The 14,231-nt window shown below is 42.4% G+C and overlaps 1 protein-coding gene across 3 annotated transcripts in view; it reads left to right on the top strand.

Moving 5' to 3' along the window:
• Positions 1-14,211, top strand: part of LOC111957899 (intermembrane lipid transfer protein VPS13A) — a 56,626-nt gene extending 42,415 nt beyond the window's left edge. For all 3 annotated transcript variants that reach the window (XM_023978989.2, XM_070436917.1, XM_023978988.2), the window contains 10 exons: positions 17-162; positions 5,333-5,414; positions 5,629-5,742; positions 5,902-5,977; positions 6,162-6,325; positions 6,569-6,853; positions 9,820-9,905; positions 10,040-10,163; positions 11,905-11,979; positions 12,170-14,211. In XM_023978989.2, the coding sequence (XP_023834757.1) occupies positions 17-162; positions 5,333-5,414; positions 5,629-5,742; positions 5,902-5,977; positions 6,162-6,325; positions 6,569-6,853; positions 9,820-9,905; positions 10,040-10,163; positions 11,905-11,979; positions 12,170-12,220 (1,203 nt within the window). In that variant the 3' untranslated portion in view covers positions 12,221-14,211. The remainder of the gene's footprint in view (positions 1-16; positions 163-5,332; positions 5,415-5,628; positions 5,743-5,901; positions 5,978-6,161; positions 6,326-6,568; positions 6,854-9,819; positions 9,906-10,039; positions 10,164-11,904; positions 11,980-12,169) is intronic.
• The last annotated feature ends 20 nt before the right edge of the window (positions 14,212-14,231 follow it).

Raw genomic sequence — 14,231 nt, 5'->3', positions numbered from 1 at the left:
CATGTTTGTTTGGCAGCTGCACCTGAGTTTCTCTCTGAGTTCTGGAGGAGAGGATGGTAACAAGGAGAAGAGGGAGACCGAGATCATCCCTGTCCAGTCCCTCAATCTGCTGCTGAAAAGCATCGGAGCAACCCTCACTGACGTGCAGGATGTCGTCTTCAAGTATGTACACATACACTTTTGTTTTATTTAACCTTTTAATTTATCAGGGAGTCATACTGAGACCAAGCAGATGAGCCCTGAATTACAGAAAATACACACATAAATATGAAACGCAAGCAGAAAGAACAACACGGTCATAAAAAACAAACATATTCATCAGTAATAAGGTCCTCAATCAGCTTTCTGAATTACACTAGAGGCACCAGAACATCACATTTAAGAACATTTTGAAGATTGTTTCACAAATAAGGAGCAAGAATGATGATGTACCTGATGTACGTAACTCAGTAGAGACCAAAGGAATTCCCAGAGTTAACCATCCCTGACACCTGGTGTGGTAACTCGTATGTCTAAAGTTTAGTAAAGATATTAGGTACAGTGGGAGTTTTTGTAAAAGGGATTTATAAATGAGAACATGGCAATGTATCAACCTACTGTACGTCACGTCAAAACGATAAGAGAGCCAAAATTGGCGCCCGTAAAAAAGCGCAGTGCGCTATGATAAACTGCCTCGAACTGCTTTAATGAAGTGCGTTCATATAGATGATGTCGCCATCGTCTAGGACCGATAGGAACGTTGACTGAATAATCTGCTCTTTACTATTTAGCGAGAGGCAGGGCTTATTTCTATAGAAGCCCATTTTTATTCTCAGTTTCTTAACTAACTCATCAATTTTATTTTTGAAAGACCGCTTTTCATCTATCCAGATGCCCAGATATTTGTAATAAGGGACATTAATATTGTAGACACCATCCAAAGTACATACAGTGGTTGCTCCACTAAAGGTTTTGAGATTATGCAGCGGGATTTAGAGGTAATTTGTGGTTTAGTACGGTAGGCTGCGTCACCACTTCATCACTCCAGACCAGCGCAAGGGAGAGTTAGAGCACTGATTATGCTTTTGGGCCCCAAGGCGCTACTGTGTCTCTAACTGACAATGAATGGGCGACATCAACCAAATAGGAACTGATAATTGTGCACGACTTCAGTGTTACTTACTAAAACTGTTGTTACACTAAGGTTTTTATTCTTAGAGAAACTTAGACTACAATTAGTGTGTGGAAATGTTAGGATTATTTTGCTCTTACTGTAGTACTGTAGTCTACTCCCGACCGGTCACATTGTACAGCGCCCGAGTGGCGCAGCGGTCTAAGACACTTTGAAAACGAAATCTCCAAAATATATATATATATTTTTTTATATATACAGTGGGGAGAACAAGTATTTGATACACTGCCGATTTTGCAGGTTTTCCTACTTACAAAGCATGTAGAGGTCTGTAATTTTTTATCATAGGTACACTGCAACTGTGAGAGACGGAATCTAAAACAAAAATCCAGAAAATCACATTGTATTTTTAAGTAATTCATTTGCATTTTATTGCATGACATAAGTATTTGATCACCTACCAACCAGTAAGAAGTCCGGCTCTCACAGACCTGTTAGTTTTTCTTTAAGAAGCCTTCCTGTTCTCCACTCATTACCTGTATTAACTGCACCTGTTTGAACTCGTTACCTGTATAAAAGACACCTGTCCACACACTCAATCAAACAGACTACAACCTCTCCACAATGGCCAAGACCAGAGAGCTGTGTAAGGACATCAGGGATAAAATTGTAGACCTGCACAAGGCTGGGATGGGCTACAGGACAATAGGCAAGCAGCTTGGTGAGAAGGCAACAACTGTTGGTGCAATTATTAGAAAATGGAAGAAGTTCAAGATGACGGTCAATCACCCTCGGTCTGGGGCTCCATGCAAGATCTCACTCGTGGGGCATCAATGATCATGGGAAGGTGAGGGATCAGCCAGAACTACACGGCAGACCTGGTCAATGACCTGAAGAGAGCTGGGACCACAGTCTCAAAGAAAACCATTAGTAAACACACTACGCCGTCATGGATTAAAATCCTGCAGCGCACGCAAGGTCCCTGCTCAAGCCAGCGCATGTCCATGCCCGTCTGAAGTTTGCCAATGACCATCTGGATGATCCAGAGGAGGAATGGGAGAAGGTCATGTGGTCTGATGAGACAAAAATATAGCTTTTTGGTCTAAACTCCACTCGCCGTGTTTGGAGAAAGAGAAGGATGAGTACAACCCAAGAACACCATCCCAACCGTGAAGCATGGAGGTAGATAAATCATTCTTTGGGATCCTTTTCTGCAAAGGGGACAGGACGACTGCACCGTATTGAGGGGATGGATGGGCCATGTATCGCGAGATCTGGCCAACAACCTCCTCCCCTCAGTAAGAGCATTGAAGATGGGTTGTGGCTGGTCTTCCAGCATGACAATGACCGAACACACAGCCAGGGCAACTAAGGAGTGGCTCCGTAAGAAGCATCTCAAGGTCCTAGAGTGGCCTAGCCAGTTCCAGACCTGAACCAATGAACCCAGACCTGAACCCAGCTGAAAGTCCGCATTGCCCAGCGACAGCCCCGAAACCTGAAGGATCTGGAGAAGGTCGTATGGAGGAGTGGGCCAAAATCCCTGCTGCAGTGTGTGCAAACCTGGTCAAGAACTACAGGAAACGTATGATCTTTGTAATTGCAAACAAAGGTTTCTGTACCAAATATTAAGTTCTGCTTTTCTGATGTATCAAATACTTATGTCATGTCAATAAAATGCAAATGAATTACTTAAAAATCATACAATGTGATTTTCTGGATTTTTGTTTTAGATTCCGTCTCTCACAGTTGAAGTGTACCTATGATAAAAAATTACAGACCTCTATATGCTTTGTAAGTAGGAAAACCTGCAAAATCGGCAGTGTATCAAATACTTGTTCTCCGCACTGTGTGTGTGTATATATATATATATATATCGGCCATTTTAATCGTTATTGTTTTTTTTTGGTACTCCAATAATCGGTATCGGCGTTGAAAAATCATAATCAGTCCACCTCTAATAAAAGCCCCTTAGATATTCTCACAGATCAGATATGCCCCTTATATATTAATTTTGAATTCTCCAATCCTCAAAATCTAATTATTGGCTGAGAGTCACGTCATTGAAAAAAAATATATTTGTAGATATACTGTAGGCCTACTGTAGGCGAGATGTCTCACTAGTGTTGAGTAATGTGCTGTTAAAAGTGTAGGTCTTATTTATTTAAAAAGCATATTGAAGTTAGAAGCAATAGGATTTGAAGCAATAGCCTACAACTATTTTAGCACTGTTTCGTGCTGCTCTGAGACAAGCATGGGGACTGGTCTTGATAAATCAATTAGATGTTTATTTTCACTGAATCTCCTTTTGGGTATTGGTTAGACTACAATTAGGGTGTGGAAATGTTATGCTCTTAGTACTGTAGTCTTCTCCAGACCGTCACGTTATACAGCGCCATATTTTACGTTCCATCCGAATGAAAACCCTGAGGGTTTTGTTTTTCTTGGGATAGAAGCACCATAATATTAGTCTAATTAATTAAGCTAAATATCTTCCAATCAATCCCATATACTGTGTTCTGACATAAAACTAGCACTAACTAGCATTAATGGTAACAATGGCTGGCATCTTAATAACGTGCCATAGAATTCTGCGTGCTGCCGTATGACGCAACCTTTAAAGGAAGTACCACTGTATGCTTAAATCATCAGAGGTATATTTATCTGCTCCAGAAAATAATGTATACTTAGTTTTACCTGCATTCAATACTAATTTCAGGTCAAAGTTATTATGTAATATAATGAAAGCAGACTGTAGTTCAGATAGAGTCTGGTCAACAGTCAGGGCAATAGCATACAAAACAGTATCATTGGCATACAAGTGCAGGTTAAAAATCAATATTGTTAGTGTAAACAGTAAAAAGTACAGGACCCAGAATTGACCCCTTCAGGACACCTTTCGTAATATCCAGGAAGCCTGATTTTTTAACACCATCAGTAGATACAGCCTGGTCTAGGCCAATTGAGGAAAACCTTTAGATTAGCAGTGAGTGATCAACCGTAACGAAAGCCTTTGACAGGTCAATGAAGAGGGCAGCACAATGTTGCCTTTTATCCGTACAGTACAACTAGGGATGCAGCAGAGCTAGTGGCATGACCTGGTCTAAAACCTGACTGATGTACATTTAGAATACATTTCAAATATAAGAATAATCTTAGCTGAGAATTAATCAAGGATTCTAAGATTTTCGCTAGGCAAGAAAGTTTCGAAATAAGGCGATTTAATTTTTTTACATTTTATTTAGTTCACAAGGGTCACCACCTTTTGAAGGGGTAGTACACGGGCCGCCTTCAAAAGCTCGAGGATAGTACCAGATATAATCGTCAGGTTAAAAATACAGGTTAATCATTCAGCAATCAGGGGGGCAGAGGGCTGCATTAAAACTGGAACAAGCATTTCAGCCCCCGTGTATTTGTTTTACATCAATCTTAAGCAAGGCATCTAGCACATGACAGATAGTAAATTGTTGAAATGAAAGCTGATTCAACTTCTAGTGAATCTGTTAAGGGCTGGCAGAGGGAAGAGCAGTTGATCGACCGACTAGGGTCAATTAAACCACCGTTTCTCTCAAATAAAAAGCCTGTCGATGATGATAAAATGATGAATAAAAGCATCGCTTATCCCATTCTTCTCAGTTGTGATGCCAGTCAGACAACTTGCATGGCAGGGAAAAAGAGGAATTTGTACGCTTCTGTGCGTTTGTTTTCCACAATTTTGAAGAATCACCAGAAGTCAGAGATGGGGCTTGATTTGGCTTTCTTACTTGAGATAGTAAGTCTGTTTTCTAAATTGTCTGAAAGATTTCCAGTGCACTAAAGTCAGGTTTTCTTTCTTTGGCCCAGACCTGATTCATCTGAATGAGCTCAGATGGCCCCGAAGAGCTAACCCTTGGTTTTCTATCTTTTGACTCTGAATTGTTTAATAGGGTGTGTTCATCTGCCAGGGGAATAAATATGGAGGAGACATTTTCTAGAGCCAACTCAGGGTCAACTCTGAGAATATAGGAAATAGTGACTTAACCAGAGTAGAATGTATCATGTGAAATGGCAATGGCTCGCTCTCACACACACACACACACACACACACACAAACCATACAGAGACTCTACAAAACCTCTTAATGTTAATTATTTGCTTATGGCAAGGCTTTATTCAACCATGTCCTTTTTTTGTATACATTTACGCTAGTGTCTGACCCAAAGTAATTTTCTGCAACTTCCCTAGATTGGCCTTCTTCGAGCTGACCTTCCAGTTTCGCACTCGCCAGCAACTACAATGGGAGGTCATCAGACACTACTCGAAACAGGTAACGTCTCACACACATTCCACTCCAAGTGGGCTCTAATGGCCAAATCCTAACTGAAAATGTGCACGTCCAACGCAAATGTTCCCACTTCAATTAATGATTCATGTGAAAAATGTTAGTTCAATCCAGGTTCCTCATGTTAGGATTCCCCTTTCTAACAACTCATTGAGTTACTATGATACACGACTGAGCCGTGTTCTCATCTGTGTCCCAGGCGATAAAGCAGATGTATGTGCTGGTGTTGGGCTTGGACGTGCTGGGAAACCCCTTTGGACTCATTAGAGGTCTGTCGGAGGGAGTGGAGGCATTCTTCTACGAGCCCTATCAGGTGAGACCACAGTACAACCAATATGAACCACACCAGGTAGGTGCTAAATCCCTTGTAGCACCGAACACTACCAGTATGGATGTGTAATACTTGACACAGTGCGGTAGTTATCCATGTAGATGGCATGTATCTGAGTAACTCTGTTTTGGGCTTCCCCAGGGAGCTATCCAGGGGCCAGAGGAGTTTGTGGAGGGTATGGCGCTGGGGGTGAAAGCGCTGGTAGGAGGAGCAGTAGGTAAGTAATGCTCTCGCTCATCTCTTTTCTGCCAACCTTGATTCTCTTTAGTTCCTTCATTGCCATCCCTCCACTTCCGACTTAACTGTGTTCCCCCCCTGACATATCTCTCTCTTCTCTCTCCTATCTACTTGGCCCCTCTCTCTTCTTCTCCACTGTGTGTTCACGCTGTCCCCTCTCCCAGGTGGCATTGCGGGCGCTGCCTCCAGGATCACAGGCGCCATGGCGAAGGGTGTGGCTGCCATGACGATGGACGAGGAGTACCAGCAGAAGAGACGGGAGGCCATTAACAAGCAGCCTAGCGGCCTGAGAGAGGGCCTGACCCGCGGAGGCAAAGGACTGGTGTCTGTGAGTCTGACCTACTATAGTATGCTAACACCAGTACAGCCTAACTGGTCTCTGATAGTCTGACCCAGCAACACCAGCACAACCGGGACCTGTTCAGTAGGACCCAACATAGCAAAATTGAAGATGAGCATTGTTGTCAATTGAACACAACCAGTATAGCTGAGCAGTAGAAACAGTCTCTCAGGCCGATTCTCTCTCAACTCTGCTGCTCTGTCTGTAACACTCGCCTTTTCTACGTCTCAGGGCTTTGTCAGTGGGATCACAGGGATTGTCACCAAGCCCATTAAAGGTGCTCAGAAGGAGGGTGCGGCGGGCTTCTTTAAGGGTGTGGGCAAGGGGCTAGTGGGTGCTGTGGCCAGACCCACTGGAGGCATCATCGACATGGCCAGCAGCACCTTCCAGGGCATCAAGAGGGCGGCTGAGACGTCCCAGGATGTGGAGAGTCTGCGTCCGCCTCGCTTCATCCACGAGGACGGGGTCATCCGACCATACAAGGAAAGAGAGGGCATCGGCAGCCAGATGCTACAGGTAACAGGAATTCTCGGGGAAACAAAACTAACCCTTATGTCCTCTAAACAGATGGCTCCCCTGACCTGGGTGGTGTTCATTAGGCACCAAATGGAAGAAAAAAAACTGACATCGGGAAGGGACTACATGAACCTGTCCAATAAGAAACGCTCATCTTTGTTTTCTGTTGCAAAACTTTTGAAAAAGTTTTGGCTCTCGTGTCCTAATGAACACGACCCTGAGGTCAGGGTTCATGTTAATGAGTGTGGCCTCACATAGAAACACCCCCTTGCTCTCCATCTCTCGCTCCACTTCTCAACCCCTTATTGCTTCTCAGTCCCGATAGATTTTCATCGTCATTATCTCTTTCATCCTGTGATTATGTGCTTTCACCCACCTGCTCTAAAGTTCTCCCATAGCCGTATGGCTGTTGTAGCTCTCTGTGTGTGAGTCCCACTTAGTGATGTAAATGGCAGAGGTCGAGTTCTTGCCCGACTAGATACGCATGCGTTGCGTTGCATAAACCAATGGTTGCATTCCACGTCATGGACTGTGCAGTCGGGCATCAGATTGCTATATCATATGACGTGGTTAGCTGATATGTTAAATAACCTATCCAGGCGTTGTAAAATCGGGCACACGTCTGCAATGTAGTCGAGCAGGAACATGACCGGAGTTGTGGCCAATTCCATTTCAATTCAGTCAATTCAATTTGACTCTGAGTTTAAATGGAATGGACCCAACTCTTGTCAGTGGCCTGTAGGGCCGTAGTGGAATGGGACCGTCGTGAGCAGAAGCTGTAGTGAGCCAAGGCATTGAGGTGTTGGCTGTAGTGTGGTTGTGGGGTCACTATACTTGTGGTTTCTAGCTGTAGCTTGAGTACTAACAGATCATCTTGAAGCTGTACTGTACTTCTGTATTGATGTGTCACTGAGAATGCTGAAGTGACGTCGTCATTTTATTCAATGCAAAAAAACAAGATATCCGTAGAGCTGGAGATTTAATAGTAGTGTCTGTCTCTCTGTCTCTGTCTGTATGTGCGTGTGTCTGTCTGTCCTGACATTGGCTTTGTCTTCTCTCTTGTCATGTCCACAGAAAACGGTGGCCTTCACTGAAGGGAGTAGAACTGTCAGTGATGATGATGATGAACAAGCGCTATACATATCAAATGTGTTATTGTTACTATTGTTGATGTGGATGATAACAAGTAGAATGGAATTGATAAGCACTAGTTAATGCTTTGGTCTTTCGTAGTTTATCTTGAAGCTGCACTGTTACCACTGTACTGGCGTTTTTAATTGGTGAAATGTGATCATTTGCTTCAATGGAAACTAGATGTTTTTGTAGCGCTAGAGATTATTAGAGACGGGCTTGTCTGTTCTGACATTGGCTTTGTCTTCTCTCTTGTCATGTCCACAGAAAAGGGTGGCCTTCACTGAATGGAGTAGGACTGGCAATGATGATGATGACAGCTAGAATGGAATTGCTAAGTCCTAGTTGATGCTTTGGTCTTCCATAGCTTTTAATGTGTTGTCAGTCAATGTGGAGTAGCCTGCTCCAGCAGGATATTTTAACATTCAATGCATCCCGAATAACACGAATAACCAGCTGCCAGCCAATTTGTCATTCTCGGCTGTTCGTAATTTTTGGTAACTCTAGACGTGCACTGTATTTCAATTGTTTTTATTAAACACCCATGTATTCTCAGGATTCTGCTGCTGCAGGACCCCTTGCATTTTGTCATGTAAAACCATAATTCTACTTATTTTAACTGTCTTCTGTCATCCAACCTTCTACCCTATCATGTAAGGGGGAGGAGTCAGAAAGCCAAGAGACTCGTCAATCATAATATTTGTTCTGAAAATAATTCAGAATATTCTATTTTAGAGCAAGTTGATATTATTCATATTAAAGCTGGAATCCTTAAAGGGACACTTCTGGATTTTTGTATCTATTTCCCCAGAGTCAGATGAACTAGTGGATACTATTTTTATGTCTCTGTGTCCAGTATGAAGGAAGTTGGAGGTAGTTTTGCAAGCCAATGCTAACTAGCGTTAGCACAATGACTGGAAGTCTATGGGTATCTGCTAGCATGCTCACCTCTGTCCACAAAACAAAAACGATAAGAAAGGTGCTGGGGTGGACAGTGGTGCTGTTTCCCCTAATGCAGATTCCATCTTTAAGTTAATATGAAATCTATTGTATTGGTCTGGACTGGATTCATGCAATAGTCTGTCAGCCGTCCTCCCTCTTGGCATTTTGGCCCCTCCCTCTTTCATAAGAGTCCTTGCTATGCGCGCAGTCATATACTCATAGCCAGCACCACTTCCCTTCTGAATAAAGTGCATTTTGAAACATCTATTTCGTCTTCTCATCCCTACCTTTTCCCTTCACTTCATCAACACTCATTAACATGCTGTTATGAGCAGTTTATAATCGGTCTATAACAGGTATACATTGGACTCAAGGAAGTATCAGTGTACCGCAGTGGAACATTTTAGATGCTGTTTGACATGTCTCCGGGTCAAAGAGGATGGCCCTGTTTTTGAATATTTTTAAAAGCAACCTTGGTTCCCTTGAAGTGATCACTGATCTTATGCAATTTGATGTGTAAGCAACTGTTGTAGCACAGCTTTCTTCATTCCAGCCATGTCAGAATTTCTTCAAAGAAGGGAGAAAGGAAGGACGTAATCAAACACACTAGGATGTGTCCAGTATACAAGTTGTTGTCAGATCAGGAGGGAAAGTAGGTGTAGATCAGTAACAATACCCATCAGATCATCTGCCAGAGCCTGTGTGAATGGTCAACATCCTGAAGCCATTTTAATCTAACTTTGGAAAAAGGTACCGAGTGACTCGTTTATGTATCATATCAACAGTAGACTTAGCGTAGCATATGTGTTTTATATACCCAATTTGATAAATGTGTGCATATTTTCCCAAAAATGTGTTTGAGAGAACCTGATAAGTTAATATTTCTTTTTTAGAAAATTGAAAATGGAAGGTTCGCCAAGTACAGATACTTTGCGCACGCCAAAGTGAACGAGTCTGATTTCCTGATGATCACCAAAAGGTAAGAGGCTGGCTGGGGTTTGTTTCTAAAAGTGGACTGCAGTGACCTACAGAGTGCTGCTGTTTCACTTCCTGTGTCACCGTCTTGTCTGTCAGTGAATGTTCTGAGGCTCTACCTCTCTTGCCTTTCACCAGGGGAATCTTTTTCGTGACCAAAGGTACATTTGGGCAGCTGACCTGCGAGTGGCAGTATCTGTTCGACGAGTTCACCAAGGAGCCCATGATCGTGGAAGGGAGGCGGCTTCGGATCGAGGCCAAGGTATCCTCATCTGCTTATTGTCATCCATACACAGGAACACACAAATGACTAACTACCATATGAAGCTCTCCTTTATCAAACTGCTCATCATGTCCATCTGAATAACCACTCCCGTTTCCAACCATCATGATACTCACGCCTGCCTAGGAAATACCCCTTCACTCATTTGCATCCAAACTGTTTGTGCCTCTGTATAAACACTAGAACTGCTGGGCCTCGAGGAACACCCCTTCCAGCTAATGAGCAGTCATTCTGACTACAACTTTCTGACAGTCTAATTAATACGTTTCATATATGCTATTGGTAAAATAATAATTTGGTTGTGTTCATGAAGGCGTTAATTAAGTAACATTTTATAATAATAAAATAGCATTTTCATTAGTTTGTTACTGTAGGCTATATGTAAAAACACAAATTGAACTGTTCAATCAATTTTATAGTCATGGTCTTTTGTTACAACTATGAAACAGAAATCATGTGTTTTTTTTGTTTTTTTACAAAATACCCCAACCACAAAGCCAGGTCAGCAATACGCTCGGTCAAATGATTAAAAGAGTAACCTAAACATCATTATAAGCGCCAAATGTGCTTGATAATTAGTGAAAATCTGCACAAAATCAATAATTGCGTTTTATAATGAATGTGTTGATATGACAGCAGTCAATTATTGTCAGCTCATGCTTACATGGTTTGCATTTTAAGCAATGGCATCAATGGCAATGGCACCACTTTCACTTGCATGAAACACTTCCCACAAACAGCTGTCTTGGGTTCTGTTCTTTGTGCGTCTGGCCACCTGGCGCTGTCTCCACCCCTGGGAGCGGTGCGCAATTTGGCTCGTGTGGAATCTTTGCTGCTGCCTTGGCCCCCATGTCTCTGTCACGTAGCCCGTATGCCAGACTCATGATGAAGTCTCTCCTGGGCATGGTGTCGTTGATGCACTGCTTGTACAACACTTGTGCGTTGATAGCAGCCAAGTCAAGCCAGTTATAGAAAACAGCAACAGGCCAGCCGGCGGGTGCCTCATTTCAGAGTACAGCCGTGCCTTCTAAGCCAAAACATACACACCATCCTATGGAACAGTATAGAGTAGTAAAACATGAGCATTGATTTTCCCATAGGAAAAACAACACGTGTTTATACAGAAGAGCATAATGCGTCACATACGTTGATCTATATATGGCGATGCGTATTATGTAATATTGACATGCCTTTGCTTGGTTGTAGCGCGTCGTAGTATCCCGTTTTCTCTTAACGTGTCCCCGTCGATGGCAACTGTTGGCTGCATGGTGCTCATGACAGTGATGTTATTTCTTGACTTGCTTTGGTAAAGTGTGAGTGCTGTCTTGTCATTCCTCAGTACAACGGCTGTGCATGTGCCTTGTTTTGCACAGCGGGAGGGAGCTCTATTCCAATGTCGGGAGAATGAGTGGAGCAGGCCGTGCTGTCGGGAGGAGGGGGGGGACCCATTCAAATAATGACATGCCTTCCTAAAACTGGTTAAAACTCCAGTTCTGTTTGTGATGTTAAGATTCTAACAAGGGCAGTGTGTTCTACAGACTTATTTAGGACAAGTCAAGGACAGAGGTGGACATGACTTTAAAACATGGCAGAGTAATAAAATCAATACATTCAAAATGACTGTTTTAGAGGTTCTAGTGCCGACAGTATCTCACCAGTACATCCCCCTATTTCTCAGAAGTCGTGTTGAACTAAAAACTATTTCCTGTGTGTGTTTCAGGAGAGAGTGAAGTCTGTGTTTCATGCCAAAGAGTTTGGGAAGATTATAAACTTCAGAAGTCCAGAAATAGCCAAGGTGGGTTAGCATAACATAAATATAAACTGCTGCCAGTTTTTGCTTTCTTTATAGACAGTAAACAGTATTTGTCAGTGAACAACACACAACTTACACAATAGTTTATGTAGGATGTGGTTCCAAGTTGTAATGTGACTTTTGATGGTGTAGTTTAAAAAAAAAAAATGTGTGTGGTTTTGTTTATCTGCAGTGGGTTCTTACCAAGCTTGAAGACGCCAGGGAGAGTCTACACAAATACTGATTGGCCACTCTAATAGGGCCACCAACCAGCACTGAGACATGACAAAAGTACAACGTTGACTGTTATAGTGTGTGTGTATGCATGCTAGGAGAGTAGGGTGTGCCTCCATCAGTGTACTACTAACTCTCAGGTTAGACTTTCTCTTTCATTCTCACACACGGACTGTCTGGACATCTTGCAGACACACACGGACTTCACTATCACAAACACCATCACTGTTTCGGTTGTACACAGCAATATCGGCTAACTCCTTGCACTACCGTAAGCCTGCATGAGGTTGTACCCGAAGAGGCCGCGGTGGGAGTATTCGAAGGCGGCAAACCTCTCGCGGATGTTCTGTCGGCGTCACAGGTGAAGTAGACAGTCTTTTCTCTGTCTGGGTTCTGCTCCTGGAACATCTTCAGGATGAACTCCCTGGCTGCTTTAGGGTCATTCTGCAGCCCTGGAAACGAGCTTTAGTTCTGATGTGTGGAGTCAGCCCCTATCTCTATATCAGCTTGCAGTCTGTCTGTAAAACGATGTTTGTTGTGAACGGCGAACACAAAACCCTACACAATGTCACCGCTCCGATTGTACACAACTATGTGCTAGACATTTCTCCTTTTCCCCCAAATGTCGTTTTTTGTTGTTGTTTTCGTTGAAAAAGTAGGGTACCTGAATGACTTTTCAAACTGCCACTGTTGAAGTAGCCCTATCCATCACATTTCAATCCGTTTGCCAGTTACTGAGTGATGTGCTTGAAAAGAGATTGTGGCCAAATTTGAAGTATTATTGTGGGACTCGGAACACTGGGTTTAACTGCCTTGATGTGTATATGTTACACACATTGTTATTTTACTGGTTGATATAGGATGGGGGGGGTAACAAACGTTACTGTTAATATGCTTGTTGTGATAGTTATTCTGTACCAATACTCCCCCTCTTCCTAAATCACTAACTTATGTTTTTCTATACATTTCTGCAAGCTATGACTTTGCACGTGATCGAAAAAAGCATGCTATTTTTCTACGGTACATGTCAATCTGCTGTAAAATGATTTCAATAGGGTATCCTGTGTGTATATACAGATAACTTCCAAAATAAAGGAAACATCAACATAGTGTCTTTAATAGGGCATTGGGTCACCCAAACAGCTTCAATGCGCCTTGGAATAGATTCTACAAGTGTCTGGAACTCTATTGGAGGGATGCGATACCATTCTTCCACAATAAATGTAATACTTTTGTTTTGTTGATGGTGGTGGAAAATGCTTAGGATCTGGTGACTGAGACACCCACACCATCCTTTAAACCCCCTATGCTCCTTTGAGACCCCTCATGGGCAACTGGGCATTTTTATACATGACCCAAAGCATGATGGGATGTTATATGCTTAATTGACTCAGGAACCACACAATTGGAAGCACCTGACTTCAATATAATTTGTACCCCTCATTTACTCAAGTGTAGCCTTTATTTTGGAAGTTTTGTGTATAGATATATCTCTCTATTTAAGACACAGGCGGCTGGTGGCACCTTAATTGGGGAGGACTAGTAATGGCTGGAATGGAATACATTTCAATGGTATCAAACATGGAAACCATGTGTTTTGTTCTGTACCATTCCATGTGTTTAATACCATTCCATTCCCTCCATTGTTATGAGCCATCCTCCCCTCAGCAGCCTGCTGTGATTTAAGATAATCTATTGAGGGGTTGTATCTCATCATTGGCGATTTTCATGTTTTTATACAGCAGGTATGCAATGCCATTAACGACGAAGAGTTATGCAATGGAGAGACATATATTTAAAATAAATTATAAATTGTCAGCTGCTACATTCATACTCAAATGTTTTAAAGGTTTGTTTTGGTTTGGGGTCACTAATTAATGTAACTAAATTATTTAATCTGTTTTGCCTTTGTCAGCAAGTGCTCTCATTGTGAGGCGGTATAAAATCACTGGTGCAGATAAAGTTCTGCCATTTTTTGAAAAATAAAGGGTATTTAATTTGTTTGGTATTGGGTCTTTCTG

Source organism: Salvelinus sp. IW2-2015, linkage group LG33 (assembly GCF_002910315.2).
Source record: "Salvelinus sp. IW2-2015 linkage group LG33, ASM291031v2, whole genome shotgun sequence".
Lineage (NCBI taxonomy): Eukaryota > Metazoa > Chordata > Actinopteri > Salmoniformes > Salmonidae > Salvelinus > Salvelinus sp. IW2-2015.
Note: the sequence above shows the minus strand (reverse complement) of the source record. Positions and strands in the feature narration are given on the sequence as shown.